The 27151-nt window shown below is 43.0% G+C and overlaps 1 protein-coding gene across 1 annotated transcript in view; it reads left to right on the forward strand.

Annotated features, from left to right (window-relative positions):
- Positions 1–27151, forward strand: part of ITPR2 (inositol 1,4,5-trisphosphate receptor type 2) — a 286514-nt gene that overhangs the window by 168071 nt on the left and 91292 nt on the right. The window contains exons 38-39 of the mRNA XM_063134243.1: positions 24336–24444; positions 26277–26464. Of these exons, the coding sequence (XP_062990313.1) occupies positions 24336–24444; positions 26277–26464 (297 nt within the window). The remainder of the gene's footprint in view (positions 1–24335; positions 24445–26276; positions 26465–27151) is intronic.

The following is a 27151-nucleotide window of genomic DNA, read 5'->3' on the forward strand; positions in this document are numbered from 1 at the left end:
GCAGCCTTCCCCAAATGCATGCCCTGCAGATCTTTTGGCTGACAATTCCCAGGATTCCAAATCATTGGTCATGTTGTGGAGCTGTTTGAAGTCCACAACATCTGGTACCAGGTTCAGGAAGGCTGCTATAAGGACTCTTTCTGAACGAAAGCCTCCAGTCACTCCTATTAGGAGATAACAAAAAGCAGTGACAGTGAGCAGGCGATTGTGGCCAGCAGTTCTTTGCAGCTTTGGTGTCCCTAACGATTGTACTAACAAATTTCTAGGGTGGGAGACCAAGGCCATAGCTAGACCTAAGGTTTATCCCTGGATCGTCCAGGGGTCAAACCTGTTCATCTAGGTGACACACAGGGGATCCAGTGCTCAGGCAGGGGTGAACCCTGGATGATCCCAGGATAAACCTTAGGTCTAGCTGTGGCCCAAGATCATGGTCAGTGATGATTCAAGGGGCTAATATGGAAAGAACAAGGTGACTTACAAAGGTGTATGTAGTTCAAAGGAGATCGTTCCAAATGAACAGAACGGGAGCCAGAAAGGTGAGAATATGAAGATATCTATTTGCAAGAGACAAGTAAGGCTTGGGGATCATCTACACCAAGCAGGATATTCCCCTATGAAAGCGGTGTATATATAGCTTCGGCTATTGGGCGGTATAGAAATGCAATAAATAAATAAATAAATAAAAGGCAGGAGCCACACTACTGCTTTAGAGTGGTACTGAAGTGCACTGACAACTGTTGGGGCCCATGACACATACCATCTACCGCTTTGATACTGCTTTCATAGTGTTATATTCTGCTTGGTGTAGATGTGTCATGGGCCCCAACAGTTGTCAGTGCACTTCAGTACCACTCTAAAGCAGTAGTGTGGCTCCTGCCTTTTATATACCACTTTCATAGGGGAATATCCTGCTTGGTGTAGATGAGCCCTCAGTGTAATTCCCTGGAAGCAATGTGCTGGTGGAGAAGAGGAAGTTGTGTAGAGGAAAGGTTGAAATCTGGCCACTGCCGAGAGCAAAGTCAAGCAAGGCCAGTGGTAGTTGGGCTTTCTGGGCCTGGAAGGTCAGCGATGAGGGAGAGACGGTGGTTGGGTGATCAGGGCACCTGCCTTGCTCCCAGAAGGACTCTAAACCGGACTTCCTGTATGTACTATAATGCCCACCAGCCCCAGCCAGCATGGACAGTGGTTGAAGAATATGGGAGCGGTACTCCAAAAATATCTGGAGGGTGCCACGATGTAGAAGGTGTTTTAGACCCTGCTATGAGAGAAGCTAAAAGTGGCAAGGGAAGGGAAGTAGACAGGCCTCCGTCACTGGGGTGGGGACACACTGCCCCTTCCCTGAGTGGATGCTGCTGCATCCGGTACGAGACTGTTGTTCCTCAAATTTTTAAAAATGGGGGATGAAGTAATTTGCAGGCCAGTTTAAAGGTGGTGATGGCTTTATGCAAAACACCCCCTTTTTATAGGTGTGCCACTTTGCCAGTGGCATGTTTTAAAGGCTCTTATTGCAGGCAGCATTTGCATTCCAGCGTTCTTCAACTTAGGTAGCTTTCTTTAATCCATTTTATTTTTAATCCACCTAATATCAAATGTTCTCCAGGTGGATTACAAAGCTAAAAGTATATAAAAAATGCCATGCCATGCTCAGAAACAGCATGCATAAGGACTGGTGCACAGGGTAAGAGGCTTTTAAATGCGACGCTGGATGGATTGAGTGCCTACGTGGTAAGCATAATTCACACAGCTCTTGCATATGTGTGGTACATCTAACGTGACTGGGCACCGTGGACTGTGAATGAGGGAGGATGACCCCTTCTTGGCGCCAGGGCTGGATTCCATTTTGGAGAAACCCCTGGGGGCTGCATTCAAGGCTCAAAGGTAAAAGTAGGCAGGGGCCCAGGCAAATGTGGGCAGAGCTGAAAAAATTCAAACCCCCCTCCCCATTATTACCAGTTTATAGCAGGAACCATGTCTGTTCACAAGTAAGCTGGACCAGTCTCTGTGTGTCTTCTCGGAAGTAAACGGCAATGGATCACTCATCATTTTAATTATCAAGCCTTACCATGTCTACTCAGAAGTAAGCATGAGGAACACGTCTCCTCACAAGAAAGTAGGACGAGCTTCTACATATCTACCCAGGGCCACGTCTACACAGCGTTCCGAAGGCGCCCCGAAGCCCCTTGAGGGCGCCCCGAAAACGCTCATGTAGCACGTACCTTAATCGTCCCCAGAAGAGGAGGAGGAGGAGGAGGAGGCGTGCTTCGGCGGCGCAGACTGTGGGCGGGCTGCTCCAGGCTCCGTTTCCCTTTAGCCAGCAGGCCCTGCGAGAGCTCCCAGCAGCGGGGCTGGGTCATGGGAGGGAAGAGAGCGGACGGGCGAGGAAAGGGGAGGGCGCCTCCCACGCCCCCGGGACCCTCAAGGGGCTTCGGGGCACCTTCGGAACGCTGTGTAGACGTCCCCCAGAAGTAAGCAGGAAAGAATAACTCAGAAACACTTTCAAAAAGCATCCCTAACACCGAGTCTCTGAATGTCTGCTCACCAGGAAAGCAGGACAAATGCCTGTAGGCTCAGAAGAAGACACTTTGCTGCCAGAGGCAAAGGACTAGAGGTGCCCCTCCCCCATTCCACAAAAAGGATCTGACTGGACTGCCAGCTGAATCTTACTCCAATACTGGTGATGGGATAAAATTCTCCATCATACCTGAGGGCAGTAGGGAAGTTTAGGGGGTGCAGGTGAGACGATGCAGCACACACAGTTTTGTCTTCTGAGCATGCTGGCTCAGGAGGAATAGTCAGGGGAGCTGCCCACAGCTGCCCCCTCCCCCAGCATCTGTCAGCTCCTCTTCCTAATGGTAGGGCCAGTTCTGCTCAGAAAGACGCAGGACTGAATCACTCAGCATTTCCTACCGCTTGCCCTAGCCGTATCTGTTTGTGCTAGCAGAACGACACAGTTGAGTACTGTCCTTTGTGATTTGCAGGGCTGTTAATATGACTGAAGTGTTTTCAGAGAGGAAAAATCGAAAAACTGTTTGAGGCTTGAGGCCTGCAAAGTAAGGGTAACACAGTGGTTATATTTGAATGCTGTGTCTTGCAGCCCCAGGAGGCATTGTTGTATCTGAAGATCCATAGAAATGTCATGCTAGAGCTATAATTGCCAAACTTATCTTGTAGAGAAGGAAAAGAATCAGAAAGTGGTACTGTAGTTTATGCTGGCTTATCTTCAATGTAATAGCAATAAGCACTTGCTGAGGATTTGGACTCTATGGATGTATCCTTGCCCTGTGCTCATTTATTTATTGACGAAAGATCAACTGGGGCTCAGAACAGGGCCTCTTTGGAAGTGGCACCTCCAGTGTGGAACTTGCTTCTTCAGTAGATTTGCCAGATTCACCCACTCACGCACCCTCAGCTCTTTCTGTTGCCAAGGCCACAGCTAGACCTAAGGTTTATCCTGGGATCATCCAAGGTTCACCCCTGCCTGAGCACTGGATCCCGTGTGTCACCTAGATGAAGAGGTTTAACCCCTGGACGATCCAAGGATAAACCTTAGGTCTAGCTATGGCCCAAGTGTACAGATTTGTATTTCAGAAAGGCTTTAAATAGCGCATGGAATCTTTTTCAAAAATGAGGGAAATAATCATATCCCATCAACTCCACTAAGCACTTCTTTTGAGAGAGGGTCCTCCAAAAGAAGTATGGTTGCTACTTATAAATTGCCAAAGAAGAGGACATGCATCATCAAAAAGAGGACAAGAGAAGGCACCCAATTTGGAGATGCCAATTTAAAAAAAACACCATTATTTAAATGGAAGTATAGTACATCTCACTATAGTGTGGAAGACTGTGTCCAGTTGTTCTGTGTGCTTGCCTGCTCAGTGTGCTGTCCAGGTGCTGTTGATGGACAACTTCAAGGCCCAGCTCATCCTTCTGATGGTACTTTCCCTTTAAACCGGAGTTGGACCTGACAGCCCTTCAAATAAAGGTCACCTTCAAAATAGAGGATAGTTCTTTTCAAATAGAGGAGTGCCCTCTGTAAAAGAGGACACTTGGAACAGTATCCAAGTGTGTCATTCTTCTAGCGCAAATGATGTTGCACAAGCAGAAACTAGGTTCTGAACTGTGTGCAAGGGGAGAATCCAACTTCGCACATGTGTGGTTGGGCAAGCGATTGCGCAACTGGTTGTGCATCCATTTGTGCATCTGTAATGCACAACCGCTTACACAACAGATTCGGCAGAACTCCACTAAGGCTATTTGAGTTTGCAGAGTGGCACCATTGGGTGCTGACCATGGCTACTCTTAAGAGGAAAGCTAAAAAAAAAAAAAGATCATTCTGTGATGGAAAGTATATTTACTGTTAAAAATGTTTGATTCTATTAAAAAAAATAAAAGTTTCTACTGACTGCCCAGCTCTTCTCTTTCTCTGCTTGCCTCCGTTTTCTGATAGCTCCCTGACTTCTGTCATCCTATAGAAATGATAGTAATAACTGCACTTTGAACAGAGAGCAAAAAGAACCCAGCAATGCCATGGCTGAGAGCTGGTGCTGATGAGATGTCAGAGCCAGCTTCCACAAATGCACCGCTCAGCATACTGTCACGGGGGCAACAAAATCCTGAGATTTACACGATCTTTCAGTTCACAAAAGGGAGCAAGCAATCTCACAGGACGTGATTGCTCAACCCATTGCACTGGGTACATTAGTATACTACTCATGTATACAGACTCCATGGTGTGAAGATAGGACCAAGCGTGAGCTCCCATAAACGTACCATGTTCAGAGACAACACGGCTCAAATACATTACAGGACTCGGCACGGAGACTTTAATACCCCGCCACAAATTCTGGAGCTTTTTCACCCTCGAAATTTCCTTTGGATGCTGCAGTCAGAATCTCTGAAGTCAGCACCACTCAAGAAGAAGTGAACCTTTTTCATCCACTTGGCATCCTTACCGGAAGCCAAAAAGAGAAACAGCACTGCTTTTCCCCTTCCAAGTTTGGAAGAGCGTATGAAGAGAATCGAAAGCCAGATTTATTCAAAATCAGTGTTCCATTGAGGCTTCATGTCATTTTTTTTTAAAAAAAAGAACCTTGATTTAAACGGGTGTTTTGTATTCTTGGCTTCAATAGAAAGATAGATAGAATGTCCTGAGCCAGCTGGCCTCATCATCCACAAGGCTCTCTGCTGACACATAGGAGGACCCAGTTCTATGGCCAAAATAACGCAGAGCCTGTTCATCCAGGCTTCGTTCCTGCTGCTCAGGAAATGGATCCCCTACTCTCTAACAGGGGCTCCATTGGAGAGCAGATTCAGGGTTTAAAGTAGGGGTTGACAATGTGTGACCCACGGCCCACATGTGGCTCCCTTTGCTCCTGCTACCCCTGCTGATTTTAGCCAAGTTTCCTAGCCTGGATTTAAAGGTTCACTTTTGGATGTATTCGCAATTAAGCTACAACACACATTCTAATCTTCTTGCAAGTTCTCCAGTGGTGCCTGGGCTTATTCTAGCCTCAGAATTACCAACTCTGTCTCTTTGCAGGGTACACTATACTTCTACAGCTGATCTAGCTCCATACAGTCTAAGTCCTTTTTGTATGTTTTCCCTTTTGTCTATTTCATCTTCAATGAGATTGCTTAAACATTTGGCTATTATGCAAGTGCCCACAAATGTGCTTGCCATGGCTGCTATGGCAAACTCTTTCCCAAGTGTCCATTTCTTTGCCTGTTTTCACACTGCACTTTGGGGAACATTCAGAACCTCCAAATTGTAATATGAGGTCAATCCAGCCTGTCAATTAGAACTTGGGGAAGAAGCAGGATTGGCTCTGCACTTTGGAGGCATTCTGAGTGCCCCTGGTGCACAGCACAACCCCTTTCCCTTCAACCTTTGGGAAGAGGCAGGGTTAACCTCTGAGGATGCATTGTACATGGGCAGTTTCTGAGCACTTCCAAAGTGTTGTGCCAAACCAGAGATCAGTTTCTCTCTCAAGCAGCCTCTCTGCATCACAGAGGATTTGGACAGGAACAGGTTTGGTGGTGACTAGAAAAAAAAAGATACGCAAGGCTGGATATAAAGGTCAGCCAAAATTTGTGGACCCCCTGCTGGATCATGACAAGGAAAATAGAAAAAACTCACTGTGAAAGAGATGCTAACCTGGCTAGAGCTTCTTATCTTACAATGAGCCATTTCTGCTTTGCAGGAAATGAATTAATAAACACAGTCAAAAAGTCTTAAATGTAAATTGCAACAGGCCTCTTTTCGGTTTTGGTTTTGTACACAGATTTTAAGCACAGGTTCTGGGTAATGCCCACATTATCTTTTGGCTTGACGGCTGGACCTGCTTCAGAATGAAGTGCTGGGCTCCAGCTGCCCACCATTTTTAATTTCTAAGAATTCCTATGTACCCATGTAGAGCCCACTGGCAATCTTGGAAATAACGATGGTGATCAAGATCAGAATATTGCTTTGCAACACACCCACCTCCCAGTTAATATTTTTAATCTTTTTAAAATATATATATATCATGAGGGGCAAGAAGCCTAGAGGCTGCCGTGAGATCGGAGGAATAGGGGAACAAGAGCAGTCTTGCTAATTTTGCCATACATATTTCCAAGAGTTAATTTAAAAATGCAACCAAGAGTGGCTGTGGAGGTTCTCTGGACATTTCCCCCAAGATCTGTGGGACAGTGCAGATCTAACAGCGGTTCTCAAAAACGAGCTAGCCTCAATAACGAGCGATTCCTCCTCTCAGTTGCTTCCTTCCCTGGAGTAAATTCCCCATTTCTGCCTTGTTTGTTTGCATTGATGCTAACCCCAGTTAATGTGCATTTCTGAGCTAATTCCCAGTATCCCAATCCTGGATAAGATGGAACCAACATTATGTCTGCACCAGCTCTGCCTGGCTGGTTGGCTTACTGTATCGACTGAATTGCTTATTTAGTGTGGCAGGCGCCGGTGAAGTAGGATGTGATTGTTGCTGTACCAGAGTTGGTACGTCCTATACTGTAACAAGAGTTGGTACATCCTATATTGTGTTGAATGACTTGCGCTCCTCCTACCCACCAGAGCCAACCTTTAGAAAGTACACTAGAGGTGTTTTACACCAGGCCAGTTTGCCTGCTCCTCCTCCCTGGGGTGCTCTGCTGAGTAAGGGCAGGGGTGGGCTGGGCTGTTATTTTATCCTTAACATTACATATGTCTTAGCCTGCTATAATCCCCTTTTGCCTTGTGAGGGATTTAATGAGCTGGAGGGTTTTGTGTGTGTGTGTGTGTGTTTTGGACCGTTTGGGCTTTGCTTGCTTTTTGGACTGATGGAGAAGGAGTTCCTCTCTCGTGAATGCCCTCCTCCCAAACATGTGACTGGCCATGTGAAGGCTGTGTGTGCAGATTGAAGCAACGGGGCATGATTGGAGGAGACACCGGCTGCCAGGTCCATGAGGCGGCTGAGAGCGCAGCGCGCCCGCAGCCAACAACAGCCTGCGATTATGTAACGCCTGCAAGTGTCTGGCACGGTGCTCCGCTGGAGATGCGTCACGTGTTGTGCAATGCTCTTGGCCCTGAAATTCAATTAGGCTGCTTTCTGAACGATCCGTGAGTCTGCATGAGATAAGCTTCCCACTGTTGTACGCTAGAAAGCAAATGGGCTGATTAGCTGCTGCACAGGAACTGATAAATTGCTTCTTGTAATTCTAGCCAGGGTATTTTTGCATTGCTTATACATCATTGTGGCACCGCCGGGAAGGTTGAAATTTAAAGCGTTACGTAACCTGGCTGCACAAAAACAGAAACAAGCCTTCCATCGCCCCTTTCCCCTCCTCTCTCTCCTTTTCCTCCTCCCACCCTCAAATGAAGACTGAATAAAATGTTTTGTGCCAGGCACGCCCTCGGAGGGATTTAGCCCTCGTACATTATGCCACAGAATTCATCCCATCTGCTTCACTGACTCAGGACTGTTTCTCTACAGGGCTCAGTGTTTGATTGATGGTTTGGAGCTTGGTAGGTGAATTGTGTTAGAAAGGGACATTAGTTTGTATGCCTTTGCACATATGAATACAGGTGCCCTGTTCTTTTCATAGAGGGTTTTTTTTTTAAATGTCTGAGAATCTCTCATAGTTCAACAGAGAGTTATTTAGATGGCCTCTCCACTATTTATGGCACGAAAACAGAGGCATTGTACAGAGAGGCTTTTATTTTCCTCAAACTGTGTATTTGCAGGGTGGGGAAAACAGCAACAGTTGAGGTGAAATGTTGGCAAAATGTTTCAGAAGGAGATACTTCAAGCAGAAGTGTGGGACATGATTTTCTAAGTTTCCACTACTTTCTATAGAAAATATACTGTGAACGGACAACTGTATTTGTAATTTATCAGTGACACTGACATAACTTTTGCTATCTTCCAACACATACCTATGGGAAATCTAATCTGCACACTGCACCTGAAATTAATTAATTCAAACAAAACATTGTACCAAAAAAAAAAAAAATACATACAAAACTTAGTGCTACCCCGTACCCACCCCGCAGAAAAACCAAGAAAAGTCAATATCAGGTGCCATATTTTCTGCTAGTTGGCAAAGCTTACATTTAAATCTGTGTTTGTTAACAAATAGGTCTTAGCTTGATTTAATGAGTCGGTGATGCAGTCAAGTCACTGACTGCTCATTATCATCAGAGGAGTTAACTTACTGCAGCAACTCTGAAAATAAATAGCTGTAGCTCAGATTGGACTGAGCCATAATTGAGTGCGGACGTCTCCCCCCGCCCCGCCCCCACCCAAATGTCCTTGGGTAATGTTCAGTCACAAGGCTGCAGTGCAGAATAGACTTTATTCAAAAATGGCTTGTATAGTCCTCAGCATAATACGCCCTCCGATAGCACAAGCATAGCCAGGCACCCTTCGATAGAAATTAATTCAACGGAACGTATTTAGAACTGGGTACCGGCACTTGTTTCATTGCAGGATCTGAGGGTCGCTTCAAAAATTATGCAGAAAGGAACCCAGGTTAGATATTTAAATGAATTTGCAGCTAGCTGAAGCTCCCTGGATTTTTCCTGTAGGATACAGGCATTTATTTATTTATTTATTTATTTACTGAATTTCTATATCGGCCAATAGCCGAAGCTCTCTGGGCAGTTCACATGGTTAGGCTCACTCACATTTTACATTGTACACCAGCCTTCCCTACCATGGCGCCCTCCAGATGTTTTAGGCTACAGCTCCCATCATTCCATGCCATTAGTCCCAGTCCAAAACATCTGGAGGATGCCATATTGGGGAAGGCTTGTGTATACCATCTTTTAGGTGTATCCTAATAAAACGTAATGTGTGAAGTAACCTTTAGATGAGTCCAGGGGTAGCACCAGCTAATTTGTATAACTATTTCCATGATTTCGTGTGTGTGTGTGTGTGTGCTTTTAAGAACATAACTGCTGCCTTGTAGCTTCATCCCACATACCTGTTTCCCTCAAATTATCCCCACAGCGCTAAGCTGTTGGCGTTGTTGTTGTTGTTGCTACCAGGCGGCAAGATCCTTTGCATACCAGGAAGTGGGTTTAAGGGGGAAATGTAAAAAAAATCAACGGATGACCCAAGCCAATTCAAATTTGGTATGCTTAAAGCTCTCCTTAATATCTATTGCTGTGCCAGTTTTGATGTCTTTCTCTTTAAAGCTTACGCAGATGTAAGCATTTGTTTAATTTTTCTTCAAATCCTGCTCCTGCGCCCCAGTGGCCGCTCGGATGATATGCTCGAAAACTAGTATCAAAATACGGCGAGCCTTTTGCTTTTATAGCACAATTAAAGCAGGATGCATGGGAGTACTTCCAAATAAAAGAAGATTATAAGCTGGAAAACTTCGGAGTCCTTTGTATGCAATTCGCAGTGATTGCACAGTATAATGTGCAGTATAAAGCTCTTATTGATAGCCCTTCTAGCTCTTGCTTCTGAAAGTGACCAGTGTTGCATTAGAAAAAGGTTGCATAGCTCAACTCATTCTGGTCACTTCTTTTTAATATGTTTATTAATTTGAAAGAGCCATATTGCTATGTTAACCATAGAAAAGAATCTGTCACACTTAAGCCATTCTCAGTTAATACCATGATGACACACTTTTTTCAACCTCATAAAATCATAGAATAGTGTAGTTGGAAGGGGCCTACAAGGCCATCGAGTCCAACCCCCTGCTCTATCTCTATCCCCCTTAACATCATTAGTCCCTTTGAACCATGTTTTCTACTCGTTCTTTCTCATTTTCTCTATCAACTCTACTGAACATGGTTCCCTACTGCATCAACACTGCTCCGCTCCCTCTCTTTTCTCTGAATGTCCCACTCCATAGGTATCCCTGTACCCTATCTAATCTTTTTCTCCTTTCTGTGCCCCATAGTGTATTTTCTTTCATCTGTACCACCACAGGATTATCTTGGTACTGAAAAATTTTGGCCTTATGTTGTACATGCTTGCTTTAGAGGAGGGTGGGGGACTTATTTTGGTATAGGACCTGAATTCTCCATCCCTACTTTAGAGGACGTATATTGGAAGCAAAGCCATTTTGGTCCAAATTAGTCAACAACACTCACAGCTTTTGTACATGAGGCAGTTAAATCTATTGCATCTATTTTTGGTTTCCTCACAGAATTGAGATCTGAGCATTACATGAGGAGCATTTCCTTTCCTGTTTTTCTGCTACATAACCTCTTGGTGGCACTGTGGTATAAAAGTATAGCACAAATACACAAATGGAAACAACATTTCTTCCACTTTCAGAAATAATACTCCATTTTCTCTGTTCTAAAAGAAAAACTCTCAGAAAGTGCTGTGTACAAGCAGAAGTGAAACTGGAGGGTCACAGTGTTGCAAAGTCATCTAAAGAATCTGTAACCAACCATGAATAGGGAATGATGAACATACAATAAATGTCTCACGTAGAAAAGACCTTCAGGAGCTAGATTCTTTCTGCAGGCTGCCCATTGTCCATCCCTGGTATGAATGAATATATAGTAGTATGACTCTCTTAATTTTCATTAAAATTACTTTTATATTGCATATACAATGGCCAAAATAGACAGTGATGATTCTCTTTTTAAAGTGAAGCATGTTTGCTTTGATGATCAACAGTATCGCAGGCATCCAGGTATGAATTATTTTTTTGCCCTCAAAGTTCTTAAGTAAAAGTCTTCAAATTCATTCCGAATTTAACTTTAGGTGAAATATCAGTAGCTACCCTACATCTGAGTGGATTTAAAGTTCTGTCGGTATTTTATTATTTATTTATTTATTTATTACATTTCTATACCGCCCAATAGCCGGAGCTCTCTGGGCGGTTCACAAAAATTAAAAACATTCAAAGTATGAAACAACAGTATAAAACCATAATATAAAATACAATATAAAAGCTCAACCAGATAAAAACAGCAGCAATGCAAAATTACAAATTTAAAACACTATTATTATTATTATTATTATTATTTATTTATATAGCACCATCAATGTTTATAGACTGTTAAAATGCTGGGAGAATAAGAAGGTCTTCACCTGGCGTCTAAAAGCATATAATGTAGGTGCCAAGCGAACCTCCTTAGGGAGCTCATTGCACAGCTGGGATGCCACAGCAGAGAAGGCCCTCCTCACTTCCTTTGGCAGGGGCTCACAGAGAAGGACCCCTGAGGATGACCTTAGGGTCCGGGCAGGTACATACGGGAGGAGGCGTTCCTTCAGATACCCTGGCCCCAAGCCGTTTAGGGCTTTAAATGTTAATGCCAGCACTTTGAATCGGGCCCAGACCTGGACTGGCAGCCAATGAAGCTGGAAAAGGACTGGCGTGATGTGGTCTCGTCAGCCATGACACACTGTTGTGAATTCCCACAGAAACATTCCAGTGATTACTCTGTGAACTGGTCCCTTCAGTTTCAGCAGGATTACCTGCAGAGCTGAACACTTATCACAAGAAAATAGCAACTGTCAACTAACAGAGATGAATTAGTGACTGCAAACTTCATGATAAACGTTAAGTTTAACTTCGAGATCTACACACAACATTGTTGTTGTTTCCCTTGTTTGGATCCTATCCCAATGGGTTAAGGCAATAGAAAGCCAAAATGTAAAATGAAGGCTATAGTTTTGATCCTAACTCTAGGAATAGAAGAGAATTCGTATTCATGCAACAGGATTCTCTTTATTGCCTCTGCAGCTTCAAAATATGCTTCTGGGGTCGGCGGACCCTTGGGAATGGTTTGAGATATAATGTGCGGGGTGGAGTGGGGGTTGCAGAAAGAGGAGGTAGATAATGGAAACCCTTCACCCCCAGTTCTTGTTGCAAAATGTCAAAGAAACCACCACTGAACTCCGAGCACTCAGGCTGTTGACTGATAGGTCCCAGAGCCCTGTGGTTCAACAGTCATGCGTGGATCTCAGTGGGCTCCTGCTCTTCGTCACTTACCACACATATGCTTGTCCCATTGCCCAAGGTGTGTTGTGGTTCGAATGGGGGCTGACGTTATGATTGGAAAAATGATTTCCCAGCTTGTGTGTGTTTAATTCAACCATAACTCACGAACCACCATAGCTTTCATCACTGATTTTGTTTAAAACTTGGATTGAGTGGTATAAGCAGGTACATTCCCTCCTTAGCAGCAATCTGTTGGTACTGTGCAGGGCTTTTAAAGAAGTCCATTTCCTTTAACACCACTACCCATGTTGAATCCCTTGGTTTGCTCTGTCATATTTCTGTCTTTTAAAATTAAGACGTAATCAAAAGGATCAATTTCTCTCTCCATCATGAAGAGGGAAAGATCATCCCTTTTAAAACCTTGTTCAAGGAAGTTCTATTAAAAGTCTTGCTAATGAATTCACAAGCACTGGATTTTTAAAAAAGGTATTTCTTAGTAGCTCGGTGTTGTTGTTTGTAATAATCTGTTGTTCTTTTATGTGTGTGTGTGTGTGTGTTTCATTCTGCCTTTTTAGACCTCTCCTTTGCAATTTGCCTTTTATACCCCTAGAGGTCATGAAAAACAGTGTATCTTGAGCTGCTTGTTTATAGCAGGAAATAGTGCACCTGGGAACTTCATTAAAAGTTCTGTTCCAGTTGGCCCAGTTACTGCTTCTTTTTCATGGTGGCCATTTTAAAGACCAGCTGGCTGTCTTCTTGCAGGAAGGAAAGTGGAGAGGACCCCCCAAACACTGGATCAGCTGCTCCTTCACCAGCAACAGGACCTCTATAAGCTAGGTGGCCATTTTAGGATCAGCTTCCCAGAGATTATTTTGAGATCTTTGAGGAGGCTTACATTTTTCTTCGTGCGGTTTCCTTGCTAGAAAACATTTTAATAATATTTTTTGCTGCCGTTATACCCTGCTTTACCTCTGAGGAATTCAGAATGTTTTTGCTGTACAAAAAAGCCGTAGGGCAGATTAGTTTGAGAAATGCTAATTTGGTTAGAGTAATCCAACTTGTGTTGTAACTACGGTGCCACCTGATAAAATGGTTCATACATTGGCCTCTAGTGAGATATTTCTTTGAATAATCCAATTATCCCACATCCTCCGCTGTAGGGCTGATTCACATATCGGTTTCTTTCAGGATTCATTGGCTTGAAACATTGTTTTATTGTACTTCCTTCCTGTCCAAGGTAGTTCCTTCCTAGGAACTAAGGTTTGAACACTTAGCTTCATCACACCAGCGTTATACTGTGCATTTACTGCGAATTACATGCAAAGGACTCTGATGTTGTCTACTTTATAATCTGCTTTTATTGGGAAGTACTCCGATGCATCCTGCTGTGATTGCACTGCTTCCCTAAAAGAAGCGCTGAAAATAGAATTGCGGAAAGAGCGACTTTCTTACTCCCCCACAATCCCAAGGCTAATTTTAACATACTTCCTTGTCCTTCTCCAAGTGGCCACTGGGGGCGCAGAAGGATGATTTTTAAACTTCGAATTAAACAAATGCTTACATCTGCATAAGTTTTAAAGATAAAGACATCAAAATTGGTACAGTAATAGATATTAAGGAGGGCTTTCAGTATACCAAATTTGAATCGGATTGGGTCATCCATTGATTTTTTAATGATTTTTTACATTCCCCCCCCCTTAAATCCTTTTCTTGGTATGCAAAGTATCTTAGGAGCGCTGCTGCCCTGGGTGTGATTTAGCTAACAACAACAACAACAGCTTTACGCTATGGGGATAATTCGAGGGAAACGGGTACGTGGGATGAAGCTCTTAATCTTCTAAGCTGGTGGCTTCTGAAGTTACCTCAGTGGCAAAGAAGCCACTGTAGTGTGCCTCCTTTCCCTGGCACTGAAGTGAAAAGTTTGGGAGCCCAAAGTTAAGTGGGAGGAGCGGTTGACATGGTGGATTCCCACATCAGTGTTGCCCAGCTTTGAAGCAAGACACTGGCATTGGCAATAGCCACATCCGTGGTCTCTTCCGCATATCACAAAGCTTGAGGCCGTTGCCTCAGTAGTATCGGAAGGAGCCACAATGCCACGCCTCTTATATCACAAGCCATTCTAAAAACTACATGGAAAAAAATATTTACTTCTGGCCACGGGATACTTGAAAGACATTTTAACAGGAGTAGCATGTATTTTTTGTTTTATTGGGCCATAAAAGTTGAGCTGAGTATCCTTTTTCAAAGGCAACATCTGTTGGGCACAGAGAGGTCAGAACCCCAATCAGCACGAGGACTGAATTCAATTTTGGGGAAGCTCTCGGGAGCTTCATTCCAGTGGGCTGAAGACGGGTGGAGCTAAAAATAAAAGAAACAGAAAATACCAGAAAGCCCTTACTGCCAGTAACTAAGCCTTAGAAGAGGCTTTTTCAGTCTTTTAGAATGGAGGGGTGGGGGGACTCCACAAACGCCAGAAATCACCAAATAATTTGTAGTCAGGAGAAAGGGGGCATGGCCATCTGTGGAACTCTGGAAGGCCAGATTGGACCCCAGGAAGCCTGGATTGGGACCCCGGGCTCTGCCACCAATCCATCCTTCTGAAACTCTAACCACCACCCCTTACTTGAAGAATGTATTTTATTAAAAGAGAGCTTTGGCTATTGGACAGTATAGAAAAGCAATAAATACATAAATAAAAGAATGTTATCACATCACTACCTCAAGTTGCTGTACAACCTCCAGAGAATTGTTTCACCCTTGTCCTATGCTTTTTCCCCCTCCTTGCATGCTCTCTCTACTCTAGCCAAGGTGAGGAAAACTGTCCCTCCTTGGGAGTCACAACTAAACATTTGAGGACCTATAATTTGGGCACCTTGGTCATAGAAACTGAATATTAGCTAAACATAAGCCAAGTTTTTTCTGGATGTTCTTGTTCTTACCTCATATACGCAGTTTTTTTTTTTTTAGTATATCCTTGACATTATGTCTCCCAGAATACTTCTACAACTGAGCACCAAAGAGGTTGTACTCTTGCATTATGATTATTATGATTATTATGATGATGATTATTCTCCAGTTTGCATTGACTACCAGCAAATCAGAAAGCAAGTCACCATAGTTCACCCTTGTTTTTGCATTGTGTCCATTAAGTTTGAACTTTTATGTCATGACATTGCTTGTAACAGTTGGTGTATACCCCTGAAGTATCCATGGCAACCATCTCGCCTATATGTGGAGCCGTGGCCTGCCTTCCTACTCAGGGTCTGGGCTCATACATTCTTGGACACTGACTCAATTTACTGTGGCTTGAGCACCAGACGCACTTAACAAGGAACCAGTTCCGACAAGGCATACACAGTTTCCCATTTATTGGTAGTTCAGGCCTCTGCATTTTTCTGTCAGATACAACATCTGAAATCTCTGTCAGTGCAAGCATATCTCTTGCCCAGGCCTGCTCAAACCATAGACAAAGAGTTGCATATGTTAGAAATATCTCTCATGCACTATTAGTTAGGAACTCATATTAAGTTCCGCCGTTCAAGCTGAACGCAACATCAAGCCATATTTAACCTGGAGGCTGCTAGTTCCTGACCCCTAATTTAGGCTGCCCACACAATGCTCTGGTAAATACAGACTGTATTAACAGTTAAATCGTAATAATTTTGTATAACCTGCTATATCGACTACCATCAAAGCAGCAGTTTAGTAAAAAAATTTTTTTAAAAAAAAGCCTATTCAATATTATGAGCTAACAGCTTGCTTGTCAAATGTTATATAAGCATAAATCTTTCAAGTGTAGGCCTATAAAGTGCTGATCTTGCCAGTTAAAACTGTATTGCCTTCTGAAACTTAGCATATTGCAATCACCTATCGTTTTATTTGGAAAATCCCAAGATTTGTTTTTCTCCTCAAAGTCTAAAATAGACTGACATGGCTGGGTTTTTTTCCTGATCCAAAGAGAATTAGCCTCTTGTTTATTATGCCTTATGGAGAGCTAGAGCAGAGCACTTACCTTCCCTACTGTAGGTTGCTAATGCCGTCCAGTTTCTTCTTGACCCAGTGCATAAATTATTCTGCTTTGGCTAATAACAGAGTGGCACGTTTAGCTAATCAGAGTACTCCAACCATGCCCTCTGACCACTGAAATCTAACTGAGTCCCCTTCTGGCTTTGGTGATTTCACCAAATATCACCAACCCACTTTAAATCCCATTTTTGCAGCCATGAGGGTTATTTTTCCAGCCAAAGTTAAACACTTCCCCTCCCTGTTTATTTCAATGAGAGACATATGTCAATATCACCGTTGAAGTAAACGGGAATTCTGGAATACACAGCTCAGCTTTTCAAATCAGTCTAAACATTGGCATTGGCAGGGTATTCAAGATCAGTTCAGATCTTACAAAATTTAAATAAAAGGTGCAAGAAAGGGTTATGAATAGGAATGGTGTGGAAAATGCAGAAGGAGAAATGTATTTTGCCCTGTCATATGATGCCAATAGCTGGGATCACCCAATCAAATTGATTGGCTGTAGGTTCTAGAGAGACAGAAAGACGAACTTCTCCATGTAGCATGTTATTATCTTGTGGAATCCTTTTTCACAAGAGGTGGTGATGGCCACTAGCTGAGATGGCTTTTAAAAAAACATTAGACACATTTATGGACAAGAGGTCTATTGTTCATGATAGATAAATTGAATGCCAGTGTAGAAGAGCTCTGAATACCACATCTTCTGGGAACTAACACTGGGAGAGAGCCACGGCCTCTAGACATGTGGCTCTCCAGATGTTTTGGCCTACAACTTCTGTCTTTGCTTAACTTTGGCTATGCTGGTTAGGGTTGTTGGGAAGTCTAGGCCAAAACATCTGGAGGCCACAAGCTGCCCACCCCTTCACTAGACACTGTTGTAGATCTCCTTGAGGCCAGAAGCTGGACTAAGAGGCCTGGGCCCCTAACCTAGCCCTTCTAGAGTCCCCAGATGGCTGTGCCCACTTTATTTCTGGTTCTACCCCTTTTACCTTTTTCTACTTTACCTTCAGTCCCACCCGCCACTGGATGCAGCCCCTGAGAGGTTTTATGAAATTGAATTCAGCTGAAAGAGCTTCCCCGTCTAGTCCAAGGATCCAGCATATGTAGATGAGAATGCAGTACCAGCATGCTATTTGTGACATGCTAGTTGCTAGTTGTAATGAAAGATATTTTTTTAGAAATGCTCTTTAAAAGTGTTTATTGAGAATTGGAGAGAAAGTGTCAGATCTGTTTGGACATTGTTTTTTTAACCAAGCGATTTGCCTCATGCTTCCTCAGTAAAACTAGGCTGATCACGTACCATTTCTGACAGACTCATTGGAAATACAAGTGGGAGTAGTAGCATCATACTTGCAGGGACTCAAACATCTGTGTGTTTGCAGCTTGGGGCATCCCTATTTAATGAGAAACAGCTGAGCTGTGTGGGTGGCCCTTTTCTCTACGAGAAGCTGCTGGAAAATCTTGTACATATTTTTGGACTTGCATACTACAGTTACAAGCACACATTGGCTGGCGGCACCATTATCGAGGCAAAGGCTATCTTGGTTTTAACAGAGGTGGGCTGGATGCACAGTCTGTCCTGTATGTGACTTTCTCCATCTGTTTGGGGCTGGAATTATATGCAGCATCACCCATTGCTTCATCAGTGGTGCATGGCTCTTTACAGAATGAAACAAACAGAAAAGAGACAGATATATGTCCAGTGGAATCAACAATTAAAATTTTGGCATTTGGGGCAGACAACAGAGGAAGGAAAGGAGTGTTAGGGGCCACAGCTAGACCTAAGGTTTATCCTGGGATCATCCAGGGTTCGCCCCTGCCTGAGCACTGGATCCCCTGTGTGTCACCTAGATGAACAGGTTTGACCCCTGGACGATCCAGGGATAAACCTTAGGTCTAGCTATGGCCAGGTTCTGACCATGGGTGGTTCTATCCAAACCTAGGCTGGGAACTTTTGGGTAGCTACATGTTGGAGGCCTAAGCAAAGGAGGTACTGTTCCGTTGAGCAGAAAGCCAGGTTCCCTTGTATGTATCGGAGGAGCTTTAATACTGCCTGCCAATTCAAGGGAAAAGAACCAGAAGGAGATGAACATCCAAAGCAGGCCACAAAGGAGAGAAACGTGTTCTCCAGATGCAAAATAGATTTATTGACAAGAAGCTTGACATGTTTTGGTGTGTCCTATATTTTAAGGCCTTCAGGGGGTAGAAAGAAGTGTCTGCAGAATTTCTTCCAGCAAAAAGATTGTCTCCTGTATTAATCGATTAATCTCGGTTGTCAATAGTTTAATACAGGAGACAATCTTTGTGCTGGAAGAAATTCTGCAGACACTTCTTTGTAACCAATTGAAGGACAACATATCCCAGGGTTGAGCAAATGACTCACCTGCCCAGTCCCAGCTCAGACCATTATTGAAGCCATACAATCCTGGACAGGGAAAGGCAACTATAAAGGGGGAAGGAATATATACGAAAGCACATGCTCAGATTTTATATGAATTGTGGGAGAGGACACATAGCCCATTGCATATTGTAGCTCCTGTGCCCACTACTGTCCTGGAGTTCTAGGAACATCTTGCTAATTTAGCTGAGAATGTCCTGAGAATTAGGGTGGCCATGTGTCCTCTTTAACAAGGACAATCCTGTATTTGAAGGGATGCCAGGGGACTTCCCTCTGTTTTGAAGGTGGCCTCTATTTGAGGAGCTGTCCAGTCCATAATCTGCTTTAAAGATAAAAGAACCATCAGAAGAAAGAGATGGGACTTGAAATTGCCTATCAACAATATGTAGACAACATACAGGATACCTGGTCTCAGTCTTCCCCACTATGGTGAAATCTATTATATTTTATTTAAATTATAATAATTATTTCTAAATTTGACTGTATTAGCATATGCACATTTTATGCAAATCAGTACTCTCTTTTGTCTTCTTCCTTTTTTCTTTTTCTTTTTGGCAATTTGTAAATGGCTACTCTACCTGAGATGTATGTACATCTCCGGGCATGTCTAGACAGGGCGATATCCCGGAGATTGTCCCGGGATTGTCCCTGTGCGTCCACATGATGCACAGGGGATCCCAGGGGCAGGGAGGGATGATCCCTCCCTTTCCGTGGGATAGCCAAGACAGCTTTAATCCCAGTTTTTCACACAGTCCTGGGATGATCTCGAGGCCGCGGGACGTGTTGGCAGCCGTCCTGGTTTGTTCCCAGCTCCTCGCAAGTAACCATGAGGAGCCAGGAACCAGGCACAGAGCACCTCAGGAGCTCCGTGCCCATCGGGGATGGGGTGGGGGGGAGTGGGAGGGTTTTTTAAAAAAGAAAAAGTTACCTTGTCGCTGGAGCGCCCCTGTGCTCCTTTTTGATTAAAAAAAATGGCGGGCGTGACGTCCTCTTCCTCCCAGGACGCCACACACCGCATGTAGACTGTGGGGGAGGATCTCGCGATCAGCATATCACGAGATCCTCCTCCTCCACCCCCCTGGTCTAGGCATGCCCTCCCTCATATCTCTATCAACACACCCCCCCGCAAGCAAGCAGATGCACAAGCATGTGTACGCACACACTTGTGAGGAAAGAGCTCTTACAGGATGAAAAAGTTACATTATTTTTTCCTGTAGAAGCAACTAGGAAAATGAAACTGAATGAAAGAAATCAAATTTTGTTTACACCTTCTTGTATTAATCTGGAAACTTATTTTCCATTTAGAAGTATTTGTCCCTTTCGATCAATGAGATCTTTTTAGCACTCTTATTATTACTGTTGCTTCCCTGGCCCTTTGTTCTTACCCCCTTCTAACTATTGTTCGGGACAAAAGAATTGTATTAAAGGGTAACAATAGGACTGTTATGCTGTCTCTTCAAAGCCATACTATGTCTCCTACTGTCATTACATAAGAATTGAGAGTCAGCTGAGCGCTATTTACATTCCACATAGCTCATATACAGTTAACAACTATAAAAGTCATTTTGTCCACTGTGACCAGTGGATAGCGAGAGTTTATGTCCTTAAATGTGAATAAAAGCATTCAGATGAACATGTTGCCACAATGCACATTTACTTTCTCATAATCATCATTATTAATGGCTTTAACTGTAGCTCACTGGCTTTCAGATTGTGTTCAGGGAACACTGGGGTTCCTTGGAAGCTTCTCAGAGGTTCTTTATTGGCAAGTTTAGTCATGGTGGATAAGCTTCCATAATTGCCCGCTACAACCAACTTCACTTTAAAACATGCAACAGTGCAATGAGAATGTTGTAAGTGGCCACCCTACATGTTCTAGGGTGTGTTCAGGCAGGAAAGTGGTGAGACCCAACAGGCCTGACTAGAAGCCCCCAAGAAACGTGCACCCTAGAACACATTCCCTGGAATCGTCTGCAATGCGTAGCAGTTCCGGGGCAGATGGGCAGAGATTCCTCAGCAGGCTAATTGTTTTGGACAGAGTTCCCTTAAAGTAGGACAGGGATGAGCAGAAGATAGATTGGGGTCTACTGGTAGATCTCTGGGTGATTTGTAATAAATCGGCAAGGGTTTCTGACTCCCAATAATTTAACACTACCAAGTAAAAATGTAAGTAAAAACTCCCACACCGCTCTGCTATGGCTGGCTTTGTAGTAATCACTTCTCTCTTAGCCTCAAGGCTGCTCCTATAAAATGTAAGTATTAATTGGCTGCTTTTCACCAGGTCTTTGTACACCTTTCTCGCTAAAAGCAGAAGGAGATTTCCTTATCCCTGGAAGTGTCTCAAACATTGGGCATTAAAAAGATAATTAAAAATATCTTCAACTTCCCAAAGTCCATGGGTGCTAAGCTGTTGGTTAAGTGGGGGTTGAGAGTACTGTTGTCTGTGGAAAAAGAACACGGCTGTATATAATTCTATAGTATAGTATTCTTTCGCAATGGCTGACACCCTATTTCAAAGGGGAGGGGAGGAATTCAGAAAGTTTAATTCAACCTAAACGGCATTTGGACTCCAGGTCAGTTCTGAGTTAGTGCAGTGGTCTGCGCTGAGAGACAAGGTGAAGTTTCCATTTAATGGAGTCTTTTCAGGATCCGAAGTACACTGGGAAATGTTGGCCCTGACCGTAAAGTTCTATGTTTTGTTGTTGTGTAATACTGTTGTTGATCCTTACTGTTGTTGATCCTTACTGTTGATCCCTACTGACACCTCAGTCCAGCAAGGGGTATTATATACCCTAACTGTATAAGCACCCACACGCAAAAAATGTTCCAACATTTAGCATCCTCCTTTAGGCCAACATCAAGGGTAGGCATGCTTAGGAGTCTGCCAAGATCCTGAACCCCAGTGATAGGAGCCTGCTGGTCTTGCACCTTCTCTTCGCTATTTCAGCCTGCTTGTTCACCTACTTTTCACTCTGGGCCAGACAACAGTGGTGGTGAGAAGGAGGAAGAACAAATGCCTATTTACTCTCTGCCTATCAAGCAAGCAGGTGGTAGCTGTTGTGTTTCGCAAAACCTCCTGCCTTCTTGGGAGACAATAGCGAGGCCTGCTGAGTAATCTACAAAGCTTTATTCAAGCAATAAACATTTCTTCCCACCTGAAGAGAGTCTAATCTCTTGGAACTTTCTCCTAGGCAAAACTATGCAAACTAAGCGAGACAATTGTCCTTTCAAGAAGAATGGAAAGCCTTTTCCCAAGACATGTTAACTTCAGAGAGACTAGTTCTGAGGCAGCTTCTGACGGGATGCGAGCTGGGTCAACTTTCTCTCGCCTTCCTTTAGCTCCGCCCGTTTTAGTCTGCGGCTTACTCTAGGATCGGCTAACCTGTCCGTGCTCTCTCCTTCAGAAGAATGTTGGCTTCCCACTGACTGTGTATTATTTACCCTTGACGAGATAAGCTCTGGAGAGAGTTTACTCCCAGCTGGTGAAGAGCCCGTGAGAGCTTTCTCCCCCACTGGTACATGCTAGCCTGTTTCTGGTGCCAACTCCTCTATTTCAGAGTCTGATTCTGATTGATCATCTGAAACACCTTCTTCCAACCCAGTGGGAGCAGGGCTGGACATGACAGTAGCAATGATGTCAAGGAGGATGAAGAGCGATAGCAGCAGGTGACAAAGGCAGTGAGAAGGCAGACTTGCTGGGGCAGGGGTCCCATGGAGGGTGTCTTTCCTGAGGTGCTCCTGTCTCTCCATGCTCATTCCTTTGGATTGGGGTTGGAGTGCTTTTGAATTATGCCCATCATGTACATTATACATGGATATAATTTGAAATTCAATAGCTATTAAAGTCCTGCATAAAATGTGTTATATTAAATAATGGAAGTAATTTTCCAGGGCCTGCGCCTTGTTTATGCATTTGCTTTTAGACCATGTCTTGTATGTTCTGAAATTCATTAATATTTGTGGTACATCTGAAATTCCATTGTGGTGGTGTGCTGACTTTAATAGCAGAGGCTGTTCCTCAGAAAATGAAGGAAGTCATTATAGGAATGATGATTTCATGGAACTGTTGAGGCGGGTTGTTTCCCCTGGGAATGATTTACTGTTGCACATGGTGATGCTATTTTTCAGCAAGTCCATTTGGTGCACCCGTGTTTGACACACCCTGTAGCTGTGTACATATTCCAGGACCAATGAATCATCATAAACTTTTGGCTTGGAACAGGAACTTTTAGTATATCATTTGTTGATTGAATTATTCTGGGATCTTTGGTATGTGCTGGCTTGGAATTTTGTGTAACTCAGAATTCTTTCAGGGTCAATCAATATTTCTTTTTTTAATTAACATCAGCTGGGATCCAAGAACTATACAACTCATCCCCAAAGGAGTTTGAACTCAAATAGCAGACCCCCATGCTATATATGGCAAGTAGCAGAGGGTATGCACAAATTGCCTCATTAGATCCTCATCCCCGTTTTTAAAGTTTTTATATTTATTTAAAAACAACATAAATGTAAACATACATTTGCACATTCACTGGTCTCCATTTGTACTCATGAGCTCTAAGTATAGAGGATGATAGCGTACTCTTTTCCTTGATAGCACAACTAAAAGGTACATTTTATTTGCTACATTTTTAGACTCCCTTATAACATGAGGCTCTCTGGGCAGTTCACAATTAAAACCATAAAATACAGCAAATCAAAAGATAATGTAAAGTATTATCCCAGTATTTTAACAGTCTATAAATTAATTTTAACTTTGCTATTTTAAATTTGTATTTTAAATTTGTATGTTTGCATTGCAGCTGTTTCTAACTTGATTGTTCTTTTATACTGTATTTTAAATTATGGTTTTCTACTGTTGTTTTATACTTTGAATTGTCTTAATTTTGTAAACTGCCCAGAGAGCTTTGGCTATTGGGCGATATAGAAATGCAATAAATAAAGCTTCAAAAGTTTAAAAATACCATGTAGAACCAAAATAAAACCCAGCAGCAGTTATAGCCCAGGGAAAGCCTATGTAAAAATATGTGTTTTCTGGAGGCATTCGAAGGATGTTACATTTTCTGCCTCCTGAACCACATGAGGGAGGTTTTTTCCAGAGTGTGGGTGACACTACAGAGAAGGGCCGCCAATTGAGGTTCTTCATGGCGACATGCTGTTCGTTTCAGAATGACCAGCATAATACAGGTACACATAAATATATGAATTGAAATACTGTATCAGTCCTCTCCATGTGTGCAGGGGGAGGCGCTGCCCCAGCAATAGGCCAAAGTCATGTTTGGGGAGGGGCAGAATGAGAGCAAGCAGCAATGGCTCCTCCTTGGTGGGCAGTGATCCCACCTGCTCAATGACACCAAGATGCATCCTCCATGAAGGTGAAGCTGAAATACATGAGGTTGGATGGCATGAATTGTATGTTCCTATGGCTTTTGAAAAGAAAAGGGGTACAAATCTGAATATACCCACTAGCTTATTTACCGAAATGGTGATTCTTCATACTATTTTTATCTTTTTGTTCAAGGGTAGCAACTTGAGGAAAATACTTCTCAATCGTTATTTTAAAGGCGACTATGGAAGCAGCATCAATGGTCCTCTCTCCAGCAACTATGGCAAAAGCACACAAGGAGGAGGTAAATAAACATCATGGTTTTTTTGGGTTTTTTTTTAAAGCATTCTTTGAAACAAATACATTCAATTCTTCTTTCTAGTAAGGCACATGTGGGCACGTATCAGCCAGGGAAAAATACAATCTGAAGAATAAAGCACATTCCCATTGATTTCCATGGGAGACAGTAACTCTCTGATTGAAATCAGTGGGACATGAAGCGTGATCCTATATATAATGATTTGGGAATAGAGATTACTTTCAGGTAAAGTTTTGCAGCCTCCAAGTGCTTCCCTTTGGCTAGTATCTGCTGACTTGAAGGATTTCCCCAGGGCTGTCTGTGTGTATTCTGAACAAAAGTTCATTTTAAAGTTAATGCTACCATCTAACACAGAGTTAGTCGGCTTAAGACTATTCAGTCCAATCGGTGGGTTTATTCAACTTCGTCCTGGATTGTGGCCTAAATATACAAAAACATTAATTGAAACGTATTCATGGAATGATTGCAATATTTCTGCATAAAGGTAAAATTGAATTCTGTGACCTATATTATACAAACTAAGCCAACTTGCATGCATATATATACACACACATGTACATATATGCTTAACTTGTTCTTCTTTTCCTAGTCAGGAGTAAGGTAAGGTGGTCTAGTGAGCCCTTTATTCAGCCATCCCTCTGTATTTTGAAACGTTGCCAGGGATTTCTCACACACTTCCATGCCTCTCTGCAAAGTCATGAGGGCTAGTAACCTGGGGCACAATGCAGCAAGTGTCAGTCTGATTAGCTTAAGTCCCATTGATTTCAGCTTAAGTCCCATTGATTTCAGCGAGACTGTGTGATCATTAATCTTTTCTCAGGTATGCTCACATTTAACAAATGAAAGCTGATAGCCCTAGGAAGCTGAATTCTGTATCCCACAATCTGTGCCTTTCCACAATGGAGGAATACACACGGTCCTGGCCTTGCTGCTAATATTAGATGTATAGATGCTCACTGTGATTATTGAGCAGTGATGGTAGCACAGGGCTGGGTAAAAGATTTGCAGCCACCCCTTGGAAGAATACTAGCCATTTCCTGATGGACAACTTCTAGTGCCTCCTGGTTCCTGAGAGTCTTGCAAAGACTGCTGGCCGAGATGGTCCAGCAAGGCCTTCTTGTGTTCTTAAGGGGAATTGGAGCATATAAATCTGCCTTCGACCAAGTTGGACTGCTGGTCCATCCAGCCCACTGTTGTCTACTCAAATGATTAGTCCCACCCCAAAGCTTCATTCAACCCAGCTTAGTTATGCCTAAAAATTGTAATAGATCTTGAAAACACACTCTTGCTTTGTAAAGCTAAAGCCCATTGGTAGACCACAGTATTATTATTATTATTATTATTATTATTATTATTATTATTATTGGACACAGGAGGCTGTAATCAGCCCATCTGTCTCTCGCTTTTACTATTGAGTTGAGCCTGACTCATGTTGACACCTCTTGATTATTTCATTGCATTTATTTATTTATTTATTTATATATTTCCCAAGTATTTTAAATACTTGGGAAATATTCAGCTTCAGCCAAAAAGGCTCCCATAAAATCAATTAAGCAAGACAGTCCTTGCCTGCAGGCTTTTTAACTGATACACAAGGAAAAAGGAATGGGGAGGGAAGAGGAGAGAAAAAACCACATTTTAGCAGGGCTGATGGAATGGCCCTGCTCTCGCTCACTCATCTCCCTTTCTCTCTCTCTCTCTCTCTCTCTCTCTCTCTCTCTCTCTCTCACACACACACACACACACACACACACTATATGCAGTATAGCCATAATTGTTATTGCCAAATGCTGAATGTTCCTTTGTTTTTCTTCTAGGTAGCTTTTCAGGACAAGATTCAGATAAGTCTGGTGTGTCAATGCATGATATCCAATGCCTTCTGGATAAAGAAGGAGCTTCAGAACTTGTCACAGATGTTATTGTCAGTACCAAAAATGACAGGATATTCTCTGAAGCCATCTCGCTTGGTATTGCATTGCTTGAAGAAGGAAACACACAAATTCAGGTACTTATTTGGTGTTGCATTATGATTTTAATATATCTATTAATATTGAAAACCTGTTCAAAGAGAAAAGCATCTTCAGGGTGTATACAGACATATGTTCAAGCAGGAGTCAATATACTTGGCGTTCTGTTTGTCTTTCTTTTGCCTTTACTCTTCAAACATGTACTTGCTTTCCAGTGAAATGGAAATGCTTCAGATTGTCAGATTAAATATTTGTTTGGGAGCTTATTTTTTCTTTAAAAAACATTCAGTTTTCTTAAACTTGAAAATATGCTCATGTTATTGTGGGTTGGGGAGGTGGCTTCCTGATGTCACTAGCACCAGCCAATCAGTGTTGTGCACAGCCAGTATCTGTTCAAAACTGGCAGAACTGGTTTCTCCTGAGCTTGATCCTGAAGGGAAGGTTGTACATCTCACCAAAAGAGGGTGAGTGCAGCTGTACACTGGCTTAATAGATCTAATTAGGTACACCCTTAGAGTGAGCAGTGGAAAAAGATAGTTGGTGTGAAGGAAGGCTGAGGTCAACCCAGCATCCCTGCAAGGTAGGCTCCCGGACCAAACATCTAGATTCCAGGTAGCCCCCTCTCTAGCCCTGACCTTAGTCAGGAAGAGCCAGCCCTTTAAGGAATAAAACCACACACACACACTTTAAGGACCAAAGCAGGTTTATTTACACAAACTAAAATC

Source organism: Elgaria multicarinata, chromosome 9 (genome assembly GCF_023053635.1).
Source record: "Elgaria multicarinata webbii isolate HBS135686 ecotype San Diego chromosome 9, rElgMul1.1.pri, whole genome shotgun sequence".
Classification (NCBI taxonomy): Eukaryota; Metazoa; Chordata; class Lepidosauria; order Squamata; family Anguidae; genus Elgaria; species Elgaria multicarinata.